Source organism: Periplaneta americana, chromosome 13 (genome assembly GCF_040183065.1).
Source record: "Periplaneta americana isolate PAMFEO1 chromosome 13, P.americana_PAMFEO1_priV1, whole genome shotgun sequence".
NCBI classification, from domain to species: domain Eukaryota; kingdom Metazoa; phylum Arthropoda; class Insecta; order Blattodea; family Blattidae; genus Periplaneta; species Periplaneta americana.
In genome coordinates, this window is record NC_091129.1 from 122671256 (window position 1) to 122688585 (window position 17330).

At 35.6% G+C, this 17330-nt stretch overlaps 1 protein-coding gene across 1 annotated transcript; it reads right to left on the reverse strand.

The window, feature by feature from the left end:
* Window positions 1-7723: 7723 nt before the first annotated feature.
* Window positions 7724-16545, reverse strand: LOC138712337 (NFU1 iron-sulfur cluster scaffold homolog, mitochondrial-like). Its single transcript, XM_069843990.1, has 7 exons — window positions 16395-16545; window positions 15251-15422; window positions 14934-15068; window positions 11988-12102; window positions 11798-11901; window positions 11169-11285; window positions 7724-8343 (listed from the first exon to the last, which is right to left on the reverse strand). Exons 1-7 carry the CDS (start codon window positions 16469-16471, stop codon window positions 8230-8232), a joined length of 834 nt encoding a protein of 277 aa, XP_069700091.1. The 5' UTR covers window positions 16472-16545; the 3' UTR covers window positions 7724-8229.
* Window positions 16546-17330: the final 785 nt, after the last annotated feature.

Sequence of the window (17330 nt, forward strand, 5' to 3'; positions counted from 1 at the left end):
TAAATACGATTAAACAAAAATGTATTTAATTACTTACTGTACCGCACTAGTTTCCATTGCTCCTCTTTCGTAAACCTCTTTCGCACAATGGTTCGAAGAAATGTGAACTTTCCACCATATCAGGAACTCGCGGGTCGTATCTTTCACTTGGTCCACCATTATACACATACCATACTGGTATTACTCGACCAAGGCCAGTGGAGTCCTGCAGCAGGAGCGCCACTTGTACTTCTCCTGCGTTCGTATAGCGTCATCGCGATAGTTCGCATTAGACTCGCGTTTGGTAAAGTTATACTTATTATCTTTGTCTATCATAATGATTACACTATTTTGTATACGGTATTCATTATCTTGCAGAGAAAGTGCTGCGTGTTAAAACATTCTAATGCCACCAGAACTTCTTTTATATTTATACAATACATCAAAAACTGTTAATTCAATAGTAAACTAAACTTCTCAAAGTTCTTTTCGTTAGCAAATTGATGTTTACAAACGGCAATCCCTTTACAATGTGCCAACATCGTTTCGCCAGTCTACTATACACAGTCACGAAGCTTGAGTTTTGAGGGTGCTAGAAACAATAGACTGTGACGGTACTATTTTGCATTGCCTATAATGAGGCGATATTAGCGATCCTAGTGGTGAGCAACTATCTAATGTTTGCATATTTACTAGGTATTGAGCTTCGCGACTGTATGTACTAGACTGGTTTCGCTGCACCAATCACGTGACAGTAATTCAGATTGCGGCAAACGTATATTAGGAAGGGCTCGCAGCAGGAACAATTTGGCCGTGACACATAGCCGCACATCAAATATTTCCGGGGGGGGGGGGGGAAGCGCGCGCGATCCACGCAAACAAACAAATAAAATAGTGATTAATGTATACAGATATATGAAAAGCATGCATCATGTAGGATATATGTATATAGAGTGTTAGTTGGGTGGCCGGAGGGAAAAGGACCTTTGGGGAAGCCGAGACGTAGATGGGAGAATATTAAAATGGATTTGAGGGAGGTGGGATATGATGATAGAGACTGGATTATTCTTGCACAGAATAGGGACCAATGGTGGGCTTATGTGAGGGCGGCAATGAACCTCCGGTTCACGTTTACTATAAGGAACATCACGAAATAGGTAGCAGAGACAATGTGTGTGTTGTTAAGTTTTCAGGGCAATAAAGATGGGGAGGGGGAAAACAATGACTGTAGCTTTCAGCTTCTTTCCAATGTTATACAAAGGCAGGCATCGACAACACAAAAATGTATTTTTAGTACATGTTCTCTAAAATAGTTGCTTTTCAGACTGTAATCCGTCCGAAAAATTTAACTTTAGCGGAAAGTCGTCATGGAAACCTTTAATACGGTTTTAATACGCCACCATTGTTTCATTATGTTTAGCAGACGGCTGTCAGAATATGACAACTGACTGATTATGCCATTTATACTTATATTTACTTTATTTTATTTCATATAATTTAGAGAGCTTTTACTAAAAACTATTGTACATCCACAAAACCTCCAGCGGACTCATTCTGTATTTTGGACTCCGTTTATTTATTTTTTTATTTTACTTGGTTATTTAATGACGCTGTATCAACTACGAGGTTATGTATTTAGCATCGGAGGCATTGATGATAGCAAGATGATATCTGGCGAGATGAGGCCGAGGATTCGCCATAGATTACCTGACATTTGCCTTATAGTTGGGGAAACCCTCGGAAAAAACCAAAGCAGATAATCAGCCCAAGCGGGAATCGAATCCGCGCCCGAGCACAACTCTAGATTGGCTGGCAAGCTCTTTAGCCGCCTAAGCTATGCCGGTGGCTCGACTTGGTTTATGCCTTGTCCAAAAACACTGAATTCGTCCATTAAAGCCTTATTTTGCGTACTTTATACATAAATAGCTATTAGGGTACTTTTAACAATCATGCTGTCAGTACAAGAGTTCAGAAGTGTTCTGATTCATCAGATAACGAGGCAGAAAATGAGGACAAAGCAAGTAATCAAACACAGAATGATATTCTCAGTGTCATACTTTTAATTTAGGGTGTACATTATAAATTCGTGTGTAGTGTATCAGAGCACCAGTGGCGAAGCTCTTAAGAGGCTTTTGAGGCTTAGACTATCCAAAAAATTTGAGTTATATCTAGCCACAGTAGGCCTATACATTCGTAATAATGGTGTATTGTAAAACTTGGTTGCACTTCACTGTTGGCAGTCATTCCAGTATGGAGAGAGCAGTGCGAGGAGCGAGGCTTAAGGCAAAAACCCTCTAAAGGCATGGCTATGACCTTTGACTCATAAGCACGAGGGGGGACCGGGAAGGGGGTAACGATTCGCTACATCTCGGAATGAAATGAGGTTAGTCTTCTGTCACAATATTATGTCGCGCTATACTGGTATTCTCTGAAAGTGCTGCGTTGTTCAGTTTAGTTTAATCACAATGTGTACACATGTGTGTGTTACATATTAATTTTGTGTAAAATGACTCGTACTGAGAGAACAGAATTAAAAGAGAAACCCTTTTTCACGTTGGACGTATGAAAAAAAATGTGCTTACAAGAAAAGGAGATCTACACCACATTTACTTATTAAAATAGCAGATGAAGGAAGACAAAACAGAAATTTTCAATTTTCATGGTGTAAGATATATCATTGGCTAACAGGGTCCTCTGACACAAATAAGTTATTTTATTTTACCTGTATTCTGTTTGGGATGAAAATGAGTGGTCATAATCTTCTTGTAGAGATTGTCACAAAAAATTTTTATAGAAAAGCCGATAAACTTACTTACTCACTTACTTATAACTTTTAAGGAACCTGGAGGTTCACTGCCGTCCTCACATAAACCCGCCATCGGTCTCTATCCTGAACAAGATTAATCCAGTCTCTATCATCATATCCCACCTCCCTCAAATCCATTTTAATATTATCATCATTCATCTACATCTCGGATTCACCAAAGATCTTATTCCCTCCGGTCTCTCAACTAACACTCTATATGCGTTTCTGGATTTGCCCATACGTGTTACATGCCCTGCCCATCTCAAACGTCTGGATTTAATGCAGGGGCGTATTTTGCGGGCTACCGGGGCTACCGGCGGTAGCCCAAGGAAATTACAAAAGAAAAAGTTTATAATATAACATAATGTAATAATTTTGTATTATTAGTTTTACCATAGTAATTAAAATTAAAGTAATTGTTAGATATATTTTGTGTAATAATAGGGTCAGCAGTAGCCCAAACCCTTTAACCAGTATACGCCACTGATTTAATGTTCCTAATTATGTCAGGTGAAGAATACAATGCGTCCAGTTCTGCGTTGTGTAACTTTCTCCACTCTCCTGTAACTTCATCCCTCTTAGCCCCAAATATTTTCCTAAGCACCTTATTCTCAAACAACCTTAACCTGTGCTCCTCTTTCAAAGTGAGAGTTCAAGTTTCACAACCATATAGAATAACTGGTAATATAATTGTTTCATAAATTCTAACTTTCAGATTTTTTGACAGCAAACTAGATGACAAAAGCTTCTCAACCGAATAATAACACGAATTTCCCATATTTATTTTGCGTTTAATTTCCTCCCGAGTCCAATTACCTTACAAAATTGTTTGAATGTATTTCAAGTAAAATAAAAATTTATTGAAAGATGCAAGCCATAATGAAAGAAGTATTAATGGTTTAGAGTATGTTTAATATTAACGATTCTTCAACGACGTTATACAGAAGGTGAAAATCCTACACCTTGCAATGAGACAGCACAACACTGAAAATAACTAATAATTAAGAGTCCAGATTTATATGTAGTTATACCGGGTGGACGAGACGAAATGCCACAGAAGCTGCAGAAAACTAGTCGCCGGAGTGCCACTACTTGCTCCAGGGTTTATGGCCCTGTTATTCTCGAACTAGATTCCGTGCAAAGCACATATGTATTAGTTCGCAAGGTCTAATTGAATGATTAACAGAACTCTTGCAATAATTCATAATTTTTTTTAATAATGAGTCCGCCAATTTACTCAGATGTGTGCAACAATTGAGAGAATATTCTCTGACTACCAGATACCACGCAACAAAATATTGCAGAAAGCAGTTTGCAGCTTTGTGCTGAGAGTCGAGTGTGTAAGTTGTCATGAGACACAGAACAGAACAATGCACGTTTATTTGTAATACTTTCGCAAAAAAGTCTTCATGGAGAAGGTGTCGCCGTAAGTTCCGTTGTCAATTTTCCGATTCCCCTGTGCCAGATAAAACAACAATATATTGATTAGTAAAGAAGTTCAAAGAGACAAGATCTGTACAAAATAAGAAACCTCGTGTGAATAAACGTGTATTAACAGACGAGAAATTTACAGAGCATTTACAAGAATGAGGTAAGCTTTTATGTTTTTATTGTACAGCATATTACTATCGTGCTTTGACGGTAGGAAGTCCACTCCTATAGCAAGCAGGGGCCGCCAGACTTTCGGTTAAGCGGTGGCGTTTCGTCTCGTCCACATGGTAGATTCTACTCCTTTTCGTCTCCCGTGTAGAAAACAAATCTTTCCGAATTAGAATTTTACCTTTGCTATTTGACCCAAGTTGGCCAAGTTAAACATTTCCATACTAGTCTATATAAAACTGCATATTATGTATGTTATTATTTGCCTGTGTTATTATTTTATTAATTTTTATAGATATAACATTAGTCACTTTCAGAAAATCCATGATTCATAGAGAGATATTCCAGCCGAACATGCCCGATAAGCAAGAATCGACAAACACAATATTGAGGTTTCCTTCTTATTGTTTAAGATTATCCCTGTAACTATAAATATTGTTTTAATGCCACTTTAATAAATGTGCAGAATTAAGCTACAGTTAAAGAACAGTAAATTCCTAATACTCGCGGAATTGGGATTCATCCATTTGGCTTCAAAGTAGCAATTTACAAGCTGTGTTGGTGTATCAGCTTGTATCTCTGGAATGGCCTAGGTCTGGAGGTGATTCCTATTCATCCCAGATTCTGGCCTCTTGCACTGTACACAATCTGGAGGGTTGTAGATGTTGATTCTGTGATAGTGGAAAGTCATGACCAGAGAAAGGAAGTTCATGCCTAAAAACGTGAATATGTATGCATTTATGCCGTAAAAATAGATAAATATGCTACAAAATATGCATTATCAGTCTGAGATTATTTTAACAGAATAATAAGGTATAGGTAACTTACGTTTAATCAATGGATTTTGAAGTGCTTGCCTCATTGCTGAATGCTCCATTTATGCTGTTACAGTTCACTACTAAGCAGTGACGTATATTTCCTGTTGTAATTCTTCGCCTCTTATCTCTCAGCATAGCTTTGTAGTGCGAAAAACTTCGTTCTACGTCACAAGAAGTAAGAAGGGCTTGCACAAAAGCTGTGAGCTGTTCTATAGAAAATGTTGTTGGTTTTTGGAGTGTTTTTCCTTCGAGAATATCTTGAATATCTTTAAGTTGATAATAGCCCGGTTTTTGGAAAGAATATTTGCTGTTTTCTCGTTCACTTTATCTCCTACATTTCCTGGAACTGATGTTAAACTGGATATTGTTCTATCGAAATCTGCTAAAGACTGCAGTAAAGGAATACCAATTGCTAACTTGAGAGGCTCCCTATGAGGGCATCATCGTTATGTTCAAAATTCATAAACATAAATTAGTCATGTTTATAAGGTTACACATTTTTAAAAATGAGGGAAAAACAAATAAACATACATAATATGAAGTTTCCCTGCATAAACGTTAAAATATGATGCTTTCATAAATAAAGGCAAAATATGCACTCTTATGCACAATAAAAGTAATATCATTGTAATCAGAAATTTGTGATTCATGTAGATCTTTGAGCATATTCACACGATAGAGAACAAATATGCAAAGAACTTCCTTTCCCTAGTCATGACCAGTAGCTAATCCAAATGAGGCAATGGCACTGTGCTTGGAAAATCTGTAACACAGTTCTTATCTCCTAGCAATGCCTTCCAGGATTTATTACAGATTTTCGTTCACATTCTTGTGTCTATTTTGCTTGCAGAATTAAAATAAATTAAGCATAGAATTTTTATTGTTCACATATAGTTATGGGGAAAATTATGTGCAAGTGAAGAAAATGAAGGGCATATTGCGAAGAAAATTTTTATTTGTTACCTGCACTGGAAAGATGCGGGAGTTCTTGAATTCTGGTGTTAAAATAACTTTGCAATTGATTTTAAGTGTCATATTTAAAACTTACATTTCAGTTTTGGCAAAAATACTGATTTCTGAATTAATATCGGGTATTAAATATAAAGTCAACAATTTATGGCCATTGGAGTGGTCTACAGGTAACGAATGGGATTCAAGGTTCGAGAGTGCATTTGTGCGTGGGTTTGAACCTGCTCTGAGCTAATTACTTGGTTGAGTTTCTTCTGAAGTTTTCCTTGGCTGTAAGACAAATGTCAGATAACCCTATAACAAATTCTCTGACATATCTTCTCATCACTAATTCCATCAGCACTACGTAACACTGCAGGCAATGCAGCACAATTCAGTAACTGATTAAAAATTGTACATTTTCCATTTTCGTGAAAATTTAAAGTCATTAAGTACTGGTATGTGACTGCAAAAATTCCAAGAGTTCTGGGTTATTTTTTTCTTTTATCACTCTGCAACAGACGCCATCTCAAGAATAGTACCTTCAGAGTAAATGCCATAAAGTCGACTTTAATTATAAAAGTGCAATTATAATTTTTTTTTTTCATTATTACATACTTATAGCTGGCGCCAGCGTTTTTGGCGTGTGTTCTAGATATATAGTACCCAGTCTGTAAGCATGTTGCTAGTGCAGCTGAGAATGGTGCCACTTCATATACACGTCACATCAGCCATTTGCCAAACACAGTTGTCAGACTGACTGTGGCAAATATAAAACACTCTCAATTAACGTTCCCATTAATTATTTCACATGCCAAAAATGGTGACGCAGACTGTAGTTACATATATCCAATATTTTTAATAATTATTCCTCAGTATTATACCACATGAAAATGAACACTAGTGATAAGTCACATATTGTAGACTGTAAAATAAACTTTCTATAGTCCACAAAACATGCAATTCAAGTAAAACAACTGAGCGCCTATATCATCCAAGCAAAATAAAAACAAACATATTGGACAATGGTGTAGTATGTTTCGGTAACAAGTATTATTAGGAACAGTGTGTGTTCATATAGACTAAGGAAATGAAAATCAAGAACGGAGTGATAAAAGTGTCAATTTTGAATGAATTAGAGGAGTGTAACAGGAAGTTAAGTAAAACGATAGAGATAATGAAAATAGGTGAGCAGTATGGCTAGCTAGGATAGTGAAGTATAATATGTAGAAAATTAGTGAGATCTGAAAATGGAATGTACACCAGAAACAGACATAATAACGAACTTATTGGACAATGGTGTAGTATGTTTTAGTAACAAATATTATTAGAAACAGTGTGTGTTCGATATAAGCGAACTAAAAATCAAGAACACAGTTGTAAAAGTGTCAATTTTGAAGGATCTAAATTAAGTTATTAGGTTTTAAAGGTGGGAATACTGATCAACTTAAATGGGGTCGAAAGTTCAATTATAAGAGCGTTTACCTGTAATGAATGTAATTGTGGCACCGGATACAAAATTGTGAGGTCCACATTACATGGATGTAAATGTTGACACCAAATATACAGTATATCATATCACCCAAGCAGAGGTAATTTATTTTAAAAATGAAATGTGCTATACCTACTTTATAACTCCAATAAGGTCTTGTTACAACTTCAAATATCTACAAGTCCTTGTTGAATATATGAAGGACGAATATACAATTATCTGCTTAATAAATAGGTGTATATACAATAAAACTAACAGTCTTAAATTTAACCATCTTTCAGTTCAATGGAACATCAAATGTCCAATGCAATACAAAATATAACAGTAATGGTATAATATTAATCCTTTAATAGCAATATCTCAACAAAGAAAGATTGAGAGAGCAAATAATGCGAGATTTAATAAGACAAAGATCTGATAATTGAAATGATAATAGGTATCTACAAAAATAGGCCTTTAGTGAAGACGAAAATGTTCACTTGCAAAACAAGGAACTGTGCTGCTTAAATGGGACATACACAGTAATTATTCCACTTGCACTGGTTCATATTCCATGGAACTGTATGTAACTGACAGCTGACAGGTTTCTACGTCTGTTTTTCTTCCTTTCCTTTTTCGGCCAGCATTTTCTTCTCAAACTGTTCAAATTCCAACTTCGTCATTATCTGTATTTCATCTTCTATTTGTTCAACACCGAGCACCTGTAGGGAGAAGAAGGTACAAGAAAACTTAAAACAAATTTTAGAATTGCATAAAAATAATTGTGTTGTCAATTTTATTACTATAATACAATATGACTTTTAATCAATCACGAGTTGTCTACTGATTCCCTCCAAAATCAACTGCATGTACTGAGTCCAAATAACAGATCCAGCTGAATAAAGTAGTGATAAATGCGTCAGTGTATGTAGCACATTAGTTATAACTGCCTTTCCATAATGGAATCAATAAAAAATAAATATACACATAACTAAAATTTTACAAGACTACATTTAAGTTATGTCACCTTTCACTTTTGAGTTTTGGTACTTAAAAAAGAAGAAGAAGAAGAAGAAGAAGAAGAAGAAGAAGAAGAAATTAGGACGAAAAGGAAGAGGAGACAAAGAAGAATGATTCTTGGATTTATGACACCACATATGAGATGTGATGAATTACATTCATAGATTATAGTAGCCACAGTTTCAGTATAACAGACTGGTACAACTTTGATACCGTTATTGTTTTATATATGGGGTATCCGAGCTAAAAAATTGAGATGTCGACACTACAGCACAAAGTGCAGTGCGTGATCTGGTTTGTAGAATTTAAATTAGTTACAAAGAAAATGGAATGTGGATTCTTCTACATGCAAAACCATACACAGTGGAGTCCCTTCGTTATTCATAAATTGGGGTAAAAACTATTAGCCAATCAAAGGTCATTTAATACATTTGTACATACTGTGTACTACGTTATTGGTCTTATGTGCCCACTCCTACCTAGGCGATGCAATCATTGCCGAGCAATGAAAGGCTGTAAGCAATAGGGTGAGTACAAACACTATTTATTGTTTTAATACTATGTACTACTGAGGATGATGTACTTAAGCGTTGGAGCAGATTTCCTACAAGTTTCAACTTAATTTTTTGTCTGAATAAATGTATTATGAAATGATATCAGTCTATATGATTTTAAAATATTTTTGTCGTTAATATTAAAACAATTATTTTAGAGGAGTTACCACTGTAATTATTTATGCTTATATTTGTATGTTTTATTTTTTTAACAATGCTGTATCAACTAAGAGGTTATTTAGCATCGATGGGATTGGTGATAGCGAGATGGTATTTGGCGAGATGAGGCCGAGGATTCACCATAGATTACCTGAAATTTGCCTTAAGGTTGGGGAAAACCTCGGAAAAAAACCCAACCAGGTAATCAACCCAAGTGGGAGTCGATCCTGTGCCCGAACGCAACTCCAGATCAGCAGGCAAGCGCCTTAGCTGACAGAGCTACGCTGGTGGCTGTGTATGTGTTCTTAAAAATCTTCTCATATTTGTATGTAGGCCTATATATATTTATCTGCTAAAATAATTCTTATTTAAGTTTGTATTTTTATGTATAAACGAAAATAAATTTCTTTTTTCTTCTTTACTGTATCCTTTGATGTCAATGTCGAGCATGAGCAAAGTGATTGCCTTATCAGTAACATATTGAGTCAGTGGGAGGAGTCAGCTAGCTTTCCAAATTAAAAGTTTCCATAACAGAAGAGTCCAACAGAGGGACTCCACTGTACTATCTATGACAGACTGGGAGTGACATTTCAAAAACAGTGAAACATCCTAAAAAGCATGTGACTGAAGAGACTGTGGATCAGGTGTATCAGTCATTCGCTATACGCCCACATACTATGCGCCCAAGTTAAATCTGTGTCCTGAAAGAATGTGAATCACCATTCTCTCTCCCTCTGGCCTTTGTGACCTATGAGTAAATATTAAGCTGATGAAGAGGTGTTTACTGTTCGTGCCAGCGAGTTGTATGAGATATTGGTGAATACACGTGTATAGAAGGTGCTGAAAGTTTTGTATCTGTATAAATACTGTTAAAGTGTTAATATTATGCACCATATTTCTTACACACATTATTATATTACCTCACTCACTGCATTATCTCTTGTAACATGAACTCACTCACTCAGTAAGTTGCATACTAACAACAATAGCAATTAAAGCTACTAGCACTAGTCTCTTGCATTCACGAAACGCAAATTTAACTTGGGGACATAATACGTCAATTAGACAGGTTAGTAGGAAATTACGAGTTCCTCACTCAACAGTTCACGACATTCTTCGCAAGCATGTCTGTTTGCATGCTTATGAATGCCAACTCTATCACCTTAAATCAGGCAACTGGCACAAATCAGCTAATTTTGGTGCTGAGATGATTCACCATATGAATGAAAATCCCAGATTATTCAGTACGCACTGCACTTTATGCTGTGGTGTCTAGACTTCCATTCTGTGTATCAATTTCTAAGTGTGCAATGTCACTTCGATATGTTCACTGCAATAATCTATCTTCGTAGTGTATCCAGCTATTTGCTGACAACACGTGTTCCACTATGTTTCACTATGAATTTCCTCTTGTTACAAATGATCGGTAAAAAGCACAATGCTTGTTGTATATTTCAGCAGCCACATTCCAAAGATGAGGTGTATTCAATATGTATTGGAGAGAATTGTCCAAGGTTGTAGGGATTGCAGATTTTAGATTAGTTCTATGGATGTTTGTGACAGGACAGTTTAAGAGGATATGTTCCAAATCTTCTAATGAAATTAATATTTTTTTATGATATGAACCAAAGACTCAGAAAAAACAATATATAAGACGATTATTATTTTCTTTTTATATATAAGATAATTTTATTGTACTTATTATAGTACATATAAGACGACTACTAGCATTTTTATATAATAGTAAATATGAAACTAAGCAAATATTTCTACCTCAAAAAATGGAGAGGGGGAGAGAAAATGTATGCACTCACCTCTGGTATATAAAACTGCAACATATTTTGAATTCCATTCTTCAGCGTTACTACTGAGCTAGGACAGCCTGTGCATGAACCCTGCATCTTTAGTTTCACAATTCCATCCTCAAACCCCTTTAAAGAAAAGAACATAAATTGCACATATTTGTGGTGGGGGGGGGAGGAGAAAAACAAACAAACACACACACACACACCTTATTTACATCTATATTTCTATGTATAATTTTCTACAATTATGTCGGCCTGTGTGGCACAATCGGTATAGTGCTGGCCTTTTGTGCCCGAGTTTGCAGGTTTGATCTAGTTGATGGTATTTAATTGTTCTTAAATGTGATAGGCTCATGTCAGTAGATTTAATACAAGATTGTAATAAGTTTTAATCCTAAAGAGCGCTGTGAGTTCATAGATGTAAGTAGTGGTGGTAGTATGGGGGCCTGTGCTGCTCAGCCCAAAGAAATACCAGGAATATTCCCTGGAACTCACTGTATAATTAATGAAGGAAATCAAACCTCTATAACTGCTATGGAATTATAATACACAATTTTTTTGTTCATTCTTCAGTCAGTTGTTTATGTATCATTGCAACAACAAATTAGAACTATGCGAGATCGCAAATGCTTACGTACCATAAAAACAACATCCCCACCATCTTCTTGCACTGTAGGTCTAATTCTCGAGTCCAATAACTCTTTTATCATCTGAACTGTTTCACTATCTTCTTCTGTTATTTCTGCAATTAAAATTCGCATGAGTATCATTACAACTACAGTAAAAACTGAAGAGTCATTTATGGATGAAGTAACAACTGATGTTTACGTGTATCTGATGCAGGCTCAGCTTCTGTTACAATTGGCAGGCCACTAGCAAAGAAGTCCATTATTGTTGCAAAGATTTCAGGTTTCAGAATTTTCCATTCAACATCTTCATCCAGCTGAAATGAAAAATATAAATAATTAAATTGCTATGATTAGACTCCTAAGCCCATGCACGAACACATGGATATTCCAAACAAAGAACTGAAGCAGCTATTTGGATTCTTTCCATTGCTCTCATGATCAGAAGGGAAATGTTTTATTGAAATGAGTAAATTAGAATGAAAACCATGCTCAAATGAATGTTGATACTTTACTGATATGTGGTTCATGTAGAATAAGCAATTAAAGGCACAACACGATTTTAAGTTTGCGCCAGATCCAGTTTAAATATTTATCGGTAATTACAGATACTTACTTTGGCTGATGGCGCATTTTCTTGACGAAATTTATTTCGAACTCCATGATTTGACTTGGAGGATAAGTGGAATCTACTAAAATTGAATGGAAAGCAAGAGCGTATCATGCATCGCACTTGTGTGTTTGTTTTATTGCCCTCACCATCACGAATTGCATCTCTCTGTCCCGCAGACATCATTTTTACATCATCTTGATACTTGACTCACGTTACACTCTACAATTCTACATATACCGTGACTCGCGTTACAATTTTTGATTACTTATAACAGAATATTACAATAGGGAAATAGAGTTTAATTACTTTTATCTTGTGAAGACATCGCTATGGAAAGAAATAAACAAAGTACTTTTAGAAGGAAGTGCCGTTTAGAACAAATAATATAAAATATTCATGTTTTCGTGACCAATGTTACAAACGTGAATATGTTTTAAAAACGAATCTTAAAATGTAACAATGAATAAACATTAACGTTTTTATATAATAAAGATAGTCACCAGTAATAGTCCTTTTATATAAAGTTTATTAATTTATCCTAAATTTATTCACTTTAGTTGTATACTTACTTACAAATGGCTTTTAAGGAACCCGAAGGTTCATTGCCGCCCTCACATAAGCCCGCCAGCGGTCCCTATCCTGTGCAAGATTAATCCAGTCTCTATCATCATACCCCACCTCCCTCAAATCCATTTTAATATTATCCTCCCATCTACGTCTCTGCCTCCCTAAAGGTCTTTTTCCCTCCGGTCTCCCAACTAACACTCTATATGCATTTCTGGATTCGCCCATATGTGCTACAAGCCCTGCCCATCTCAAACATCTGGATTTAATGTTCCTAATTATGTCAGGTGAAGAATACAATGCGTGCAGTTCTGTGTTGTGTAACTTTCTCCATTCTCCTGCAACTTCATCCCGCTTAGCCCCAAATATTTTCCTTAGCACCTTATTCTCAAACACCCTGAACCTATGTTCCTCTCTCAGAGTGAGAGTCCAAGTTTCACAACCATACAGAAGAACCGGTAATATAACTGTTTTATAAATTCTAACTTTCAGATTTTTGGACAGCAGACTGGATGATAAGAGCTTCTCAACAGAATAATAACACGCATTTCCCATATTTATTCTGCGTTTAATTTCCTCCCGAGTGTCATTTATATTTGTTACCTCCAGATATGGAGGGTAGCTGCGAATATATTGAATAAGCAGTCGTGGACAGCCGATAAGGGGTGGTCCTCCAGCTTGGGGGTTGGACGAAGGGCTAACAACCCATCACCGTAAAAAACAGCTTGTTACGTATCCCTATAATAAGTCCTTTTATATAAAGTTTATTAATTTGTCCTAAATTTATTCACTTTAGTTGTATAAACCCGGGAAAATCACGAATTTTCACTTATCCATGCTTATTTTCAATCAACATCATGACCTTATAAAATCGAGATTCGCAATATATATTGACATTTATATATTATTTGAGATATTTTGAAGTTTCGCCAACCTTATGATAGCAAAATTATGTACAAATTAACAAATTTTAATTTTTAGTGTCATGTCACAATTTTCATGGAATGACCCAATAATAAATACCTCTAACTTTGTCACAGAGTCCTTGGTCTCCTGTCATTTATCCCCTTATCTAATTCACTCTAACTTTGTCATAGTTCTCTGTCTCCTATCGTTGGCCTCACATTACTTATTCATTTATGTTACATTAATTTCAATACACATTTTTATTTTAACTTACGGTACCACATAATGCAATCGCCGGGATTCTGTCCGATATCCTTTCAGTTTGTAGTCAGACACTTTACCACTACACTATAAAGTGGTTTGGTAGAACCAGCTGTCGTTTTTGAACTTACTGTATGCTTCCGTTATCTTGCATAAATTTAAAAAGTGAAACAAAAGAGGGTACTAATATCACTAATTGTGCAGCTCGCAACAGAATCACCTTGGGCATGTGCGGAATTGGTTAATAAAAACCTAAACTAACCTTCGTATTTGCAAGATGTGTAACCGGAGCACAAAGACAACTTTTTGATTTGATCTTGGTTTGATCTGGAATGTACACGCGTAAATAAATCCAAGTAAGGAGCAAGCTGACACTGCATCAACGTAATAAATGTTGTAAATGCCAAACAGTTCATCCTGTTCATAAAAAGCATTGTAAGCATATAACAAGGTGGAGAGCAGTACATGCAAAAACGACATAAGGAACATCGACAGCTTATATAAAATTACCTTTAATTGTATTGTTTTAATGTTCAAAAGACAACATGGATAAGCGCGATGGAAAATATACACGAAAAGCTCAATTTTTTAAATCAGTGCTAAGTGTCCCATGTTTTTCTCATATTTTTGGGAATCCTAAGCATGGGCTGTAATTTGGTAAACAGCTATCATGTTTCCAAGAGAAAAAAATGCCGGTACATACAAACCGCAGACCTATCTGACTACCCCTTCATACAAGAAGAAATTATGCCTTTTTAATGTTAAAGAATGCACAGTAGCTTAAGTACTATATTATTATATTACCTTTGTAACTGTAATGAAGTCAGGTCCAAAGAAAACAGACTTGACTCCCTCAATTCTAAACAGCAGCTTGCACAATGGTGACCGATATGCAGCTTGTCCGTTTGGAAAATCCATTGTCTCTCCTGTCTCCAGTACCTACAAATCAATACAGAAACTAGATATGACACTGCAAACAATTAACAAATTTACAAAATATTATTATTGTTATTTAAATTAAGCGTTTGTGGTATTAAAAAATTAAATCAATAACATCAAGTTTTAATTTATGATCAATTCAGTATCATTAATAATAAGAATGTCATTATCTGTTCGTTTACCGGAACTCCTGGAAGAAACTTCAAGCAGTTCGGATTCGGAGTTTCTTGAGTTTGAATGAACATCGATCTTCTTGGTATAAAGGTGGTTGAAGCGGCTGGTGGTACAATCGTAAGGTGCGAACTCCATGCATTGTTGCGATGATAAGGCCTCGCACCTCCTAGTGACTGGATACTGTATAAGATTAAATGTCAATAGCTCCAATTATTCAACTATTTGCTTATATTATGTCATCGAATAAGATAAGTATAATTATCCGAATAAAAAATACACCTAAATTAACTTAAGATTAAATATTTTAACATTTACTGTACAAACTCTTCTCTTTTCATTTACACAATATGCAGACGTGAACACCTTTACGGTTAAAATGATTTTAAGTACGGTGTAGATTCACCAAGTTTTATAAGTATTTATTATTATTTTGGAAAAATGCAAACTTTAATGGTTAAACATTTACCGGTATATTCAGCAGCCACAACACAACAGCGCTGACAGGAGACCAAGGACTGTGACAAGGTCAGAGTGGGTTAGATCAAGACATAGCTAAGTATCAACTTCGTCACCATCTTCTGTCACTTATCTATTCCCTCATCCAACACACCCTAACCTAGTCACAGTCCTTGGCCGCCTGTCAAATACCTATCCCGTCATCTAATCTTGTCACAGTCCTGGGCCTCCTGTAACTTACACTGTTGTGTTGAAAATAGAGAAGAGTGGAGAATAAAAGTTTAGACACAGGAAGATGCTTGAGCATTGCAAATATCGTTTATAATAAAATTAAATGATTAAGTATAATGGAAATTAATTTTATAAAGAGATTTATATCAAATGTTACATTAACTGTAGGCCTATAGCAATGAAACTAAAATTAAGCTGAAATTGTGAATCTTAACTACGTCAGCCGATTTTGCAGCAGTCATAAGTAATCAGTTTGTGTGAGATTACCTATTACATCACATAGTTTTAGGTGTATTGAATGTTGAAAAAGTAAATTCCATTAAACGTCAAAGCACAAAATGTTCCTAACCTAGGTTATTTGCCTAGGTATACAAAATAATTAACCAAATTATAACACACTCCAAATGAACGAGAAATTATTACAATACATGCAGAATGAGGTATTCATTAAAATAAGTAACTCACTTTACAGTTTGCAACGCACTAAACTGAGATAAGTATTTCCGACATACGCAAACAGCATTTCTAAACCTGACAGCCATATTAGTTTTTATGGTATACACAGTGTTGCCACTGACCAATAATAAAATGTACCAGATCGCACAGAAAATTGTACTAAACTGTACTTATTTCTTTTTTTTTTTATGTCCGCCGAGTTATATAGCTCTGTAGTAACGTATTTGCCTCCAGACTAACCGGCCCGGGTTCGATTCCCGGCGGGGTCAGAAATTTTCTTGTAAAATTTCTACCTCGGGACTAATAGAGATAGCGGTGCACAACTTCTAATCACTAAATTATGCGCTGCGGAGAGATTTGGGATTTACCCAAATCTCTCCGCAGCGCATATGAAGTGAAGGCACAGTCTACTATATACAGTCGCGAAGGTCAATATGTAGTAAAAATGCAAACATGGGTAGTTGCCCACCACTAGGATCGCTACTACCGCCTCATCATCGCAGATCTCTCTCCTAGCAGCCGACAAAATATGTTACACTTTCGTTGTGTTCTTTTGGAAAAATTAACACCTTCCTTCCATTATTGAAATATTAAATGCATAAAGTTAATTTATTATTTTAATGAAGTATATTAAATTCCACCATAAACTCGAAGATACCTGCAAGAAATAAGTAATATAATTTTTGTTTGTGCAAAACGAACTGAAACTTACTATAATAGCTTCACTCATTCAAGATTATAGCGATAATTAACTAGGAAACCAATACATATTAATTTGCATTTCCCTTTACAACAATAATAATGAAAATATGAATTAATGGAGTAACTTACGCGTACCGGTACTTGTAGTGTAGGCTTACGTAGTTAACAAAGTGGGATGAGGTTAAGCAATAATAATCACACCAGAATTGGAAATAAAACTTGATCAATAAATATTATTGTAAC

Excerpts from the sequence above, each read along its gene's own strand:
- LOC138712337 (XM_069843990.1), bottom strand. The coding sequence starts at position 16,471 with ATGGCTGTCAGGTTTAGAAATGCTGTTTGCGTATGTCGGAAATACTTA. Across the intron at positions 12,103-14,933 it reads ACTTCATTACAGTTACAAAG|CTGGATGAAGATGTTGAATG; the intron begins GTAATATAATAA and ends TTTTCATTTCAG. Across the intron at positions 11,286-11,797 it reads GTGGGGATGTTGTTTTTATG|GGGTTTGAGGATGGAATTGT; the intron begins GTACGTAAGCAT and ends TTTTCTTTAAAG.